We start from the raw sequence: 2,310 nt of genomic DNA, 5'->3' as shown, positions 1-2,310 counted from the left end.
GTAGAACTAGTCGCCTAACACTCTTCACTGTAGCTTACAGAAGCTGAGGAAATCGAAAAAAGACCTGAATGAAAAACAGGCCACACTCCTCACTCAGAATATTTATTAGATACTGTCTCATGGAGCCTGCAGGAAAAGGGACCCAGGTTGTAACCCTCTCCCTTTTCCAAGCTACTTTCTTGAACCAAGGGAGAGGATCTTAAGGGAATTAGATGTCTCAAATAAGCCAGACTATATCTGGGGAAGAATGGCCATTCGTTTCCCAGACCTGACACTACAATTGTTTGCCAGGCAGAGGAAACCAGTGAGAGTGGTAGATAGACGAGGGGAAATAGGATGGGCCCTTTATTGTCACAGCTTGGGCTCAAAAGGGTTAGAATAAACAAGTATTTAAAAAAGAGAGGCAGTAGAAGGACAGGCAGGGGACAAAGGAAGGTCAGGGGCTGGGTTTACCCAGATCACACAGCACTGTAGTTAAGAACTAGAGTAGCAACTTGAGTTCTCAGGCTAGAATAGGAAGCTGAGGGCTTAGCACCTGGGGAGAAGAGAATCTCAGGACTTCTCTTCCAACCCTACCATGATTAGATGCAAAAGCTCTTTTCCCCCCTTAAAGAATTCCCCCCTTCAATCTGTCTAAAGGTGAGGTGGCATGGTGACAAACCTGTTACCCAGCCCAGACTTCGTTTCTCCTGATTCCCAAAGTCCCTGCTGAGAGAACTATAGAAATACAGAGTCCCAGGACTATGCCCCTGCTCCCCAGATCCAAGAAAGGGAGTAGAGACAAGGCACAAAGACACTGGTCATCAGTGTGGCCACATATAACATTATTTTGGGAGAGGGTATAAGGTGCAAGTCCCAAAAGGGATGCCTTCCTTCACCTGCCAGTGGGTGGCCCTTCTTTGATAGCAGCAGAAACCAAAATGAAGCAGACTCACAGAAAAGGCCTGTAAAACAGACCTTATTCCTAGAAAAACAGAGGAAAAACCTCAGCTGGTATGGCACAGTCTTGAATGGGATGACAGAGGGCAGCGGGCAGACAGCTCCCGCAGATGATACTTCTGCCTCTGTTCCCAGTGATTCTGCTGACTCCAGATGTTCCCCATGGCTGGGACTCAGAGAGGAAAACGTGTTGTGTTTCACATGATCAGACACTGTTCACCACTGGCACCTGGTAGGCCCGAAAGATTGAGGGCATCCAGGTCAAAGTTCAGGCCAGGAGGCTGGAGAAGAGATGAAGGGACTCAGATAACTGCTCATATTTCAGATCAGTGCTTCTGAAAGTCCATCCCCACAGCCATAATTATCACCTTAGGTGGAATCACTAGTGGTTATAGAATTCTGGAAACAAGGGGGCTCAGATTAAAATCTAGGAGGAGAAAACACACTCACCATCTCCCCAGCCAGCTCTTTTGGAGGATGGCCCAAATCCTGTAGCTGGAAAATGAGGAAAAAGGAACATAAGATAGAAGAAACCTCAGAGAACAGGAACCCAGAAGAGGAACTTGATTAATGATCTTCTTCTGAAGATCACATTATGCGGTCTCTTTTGTGATCCTTCTTCCACCCGGGTTTGGCAGTGACGCATCCTTCCCAGATTCCTCCTCTACTTAATATCTATGTGGGCAGCGCCATGGGCAGATGGCAAAAGGAGGCCCTACCTGTTGCATGAGATCCAGCACCATCTCAAAACGAGCCTTCTGAGTGGCCTCACTGTCTGTGGGGGTCTCTGTCTCAAACTGCTCACATATTTTACCCATGACACTGTGCTGTTCCTGATATTTTTCAAACTGTTCTGGAGGTAGAGATTCCCGGTGACTCTGCAACCATTCTGGATACTAAGAAAAGAGAGAATGGGTAGAGAAAAATTAAGTGAACAGTGGATATGGAAGGGTATAAAGACCAATACTTAAAATGTGAAAGGGAAAGTGAACAAAGAGAAGGGAAAGCTAAATAAGCACGTTAATCATGAAAAGCAGCACTGCCTCCAACTAGATCACTTGGCCATGTGAGTATTCATAGTCACCAAAGATTAGCAAACTTCCTCATTATAAAGGACTAGATAGTAAATATTTTAGGTTTTGAGAGCCACATATGGTCTCTGTTGCTTGTTTTCTTTCTTTCTTTCTTTCTTTTTTGTAAACAACCTTAACATAAAAACTGTTCCTTGCTAAAGAGTTGGGTTTGCCCCAACCAGACCTTGGTCTGCTTACTCTTGGTCTATGCTATTTTTCACACTTAACACAAAGCATGTTGCTCTATGTCACTGAAAACCTTCCATTCCTGGCTCGGGGCCTATAGCTCAAGTGGCTA

At 45.4% G+C, this 2,310-nt stretch overlaps 1 protein-coding gene across 1 annotated transcript in view; it reads right to left on the bottom strand.

The window, feature by feature from the left end:
* Window positions 1–86: 86 nt before the first annotated feature.
* The window catches only part of PEX19 (peroxisomal biogenesis factor 19), a 6,248-nt gene continuing 4,024 nt past the window's right edge, over window positions 87–2,310 (bottom strand). Inside the window, exons 6-8 of the mRNA XM_012808578.1 lie at window positions 1,659–1,835; window positions 1,390–1,434; window positions 87–1,220 (exon numbers count right to left, since the gene is read on the bottom strand). Coding sequence (XP_012664032.1) covers window positions 1,137–1,220; window positions 1,390–1,434; window positions 1,659–1,835 — 306 coding nt within the window. The 3' untranslated portion in view covers window positions 87–1,136. The remainder of the gene's footprint in view (window positions 1,221–1,389; window positions 1,435–1,658; window positions 1,836–2,310) is intronic.

This window comes from Otolemur garnettii, unplaced genomic scaffold (assembly GCF_000181295.1).
Source record: "Otolemur garnettii isolate 467f Iridium unplaced genomic scaffold, OtoGar3 scaffold00091, whole genome shotgun sequence".
NCBI lineage: Eukaryota > Metazoa > Chordata > Mammalia > Primates > Galagidae > Otolemur > Otolemur garnettii.
The sequence above is the reverse complement of the archived record's forward strand: the minus strand, read 5'-3'. Positions and strand labels throughout refer to the sequence as shown.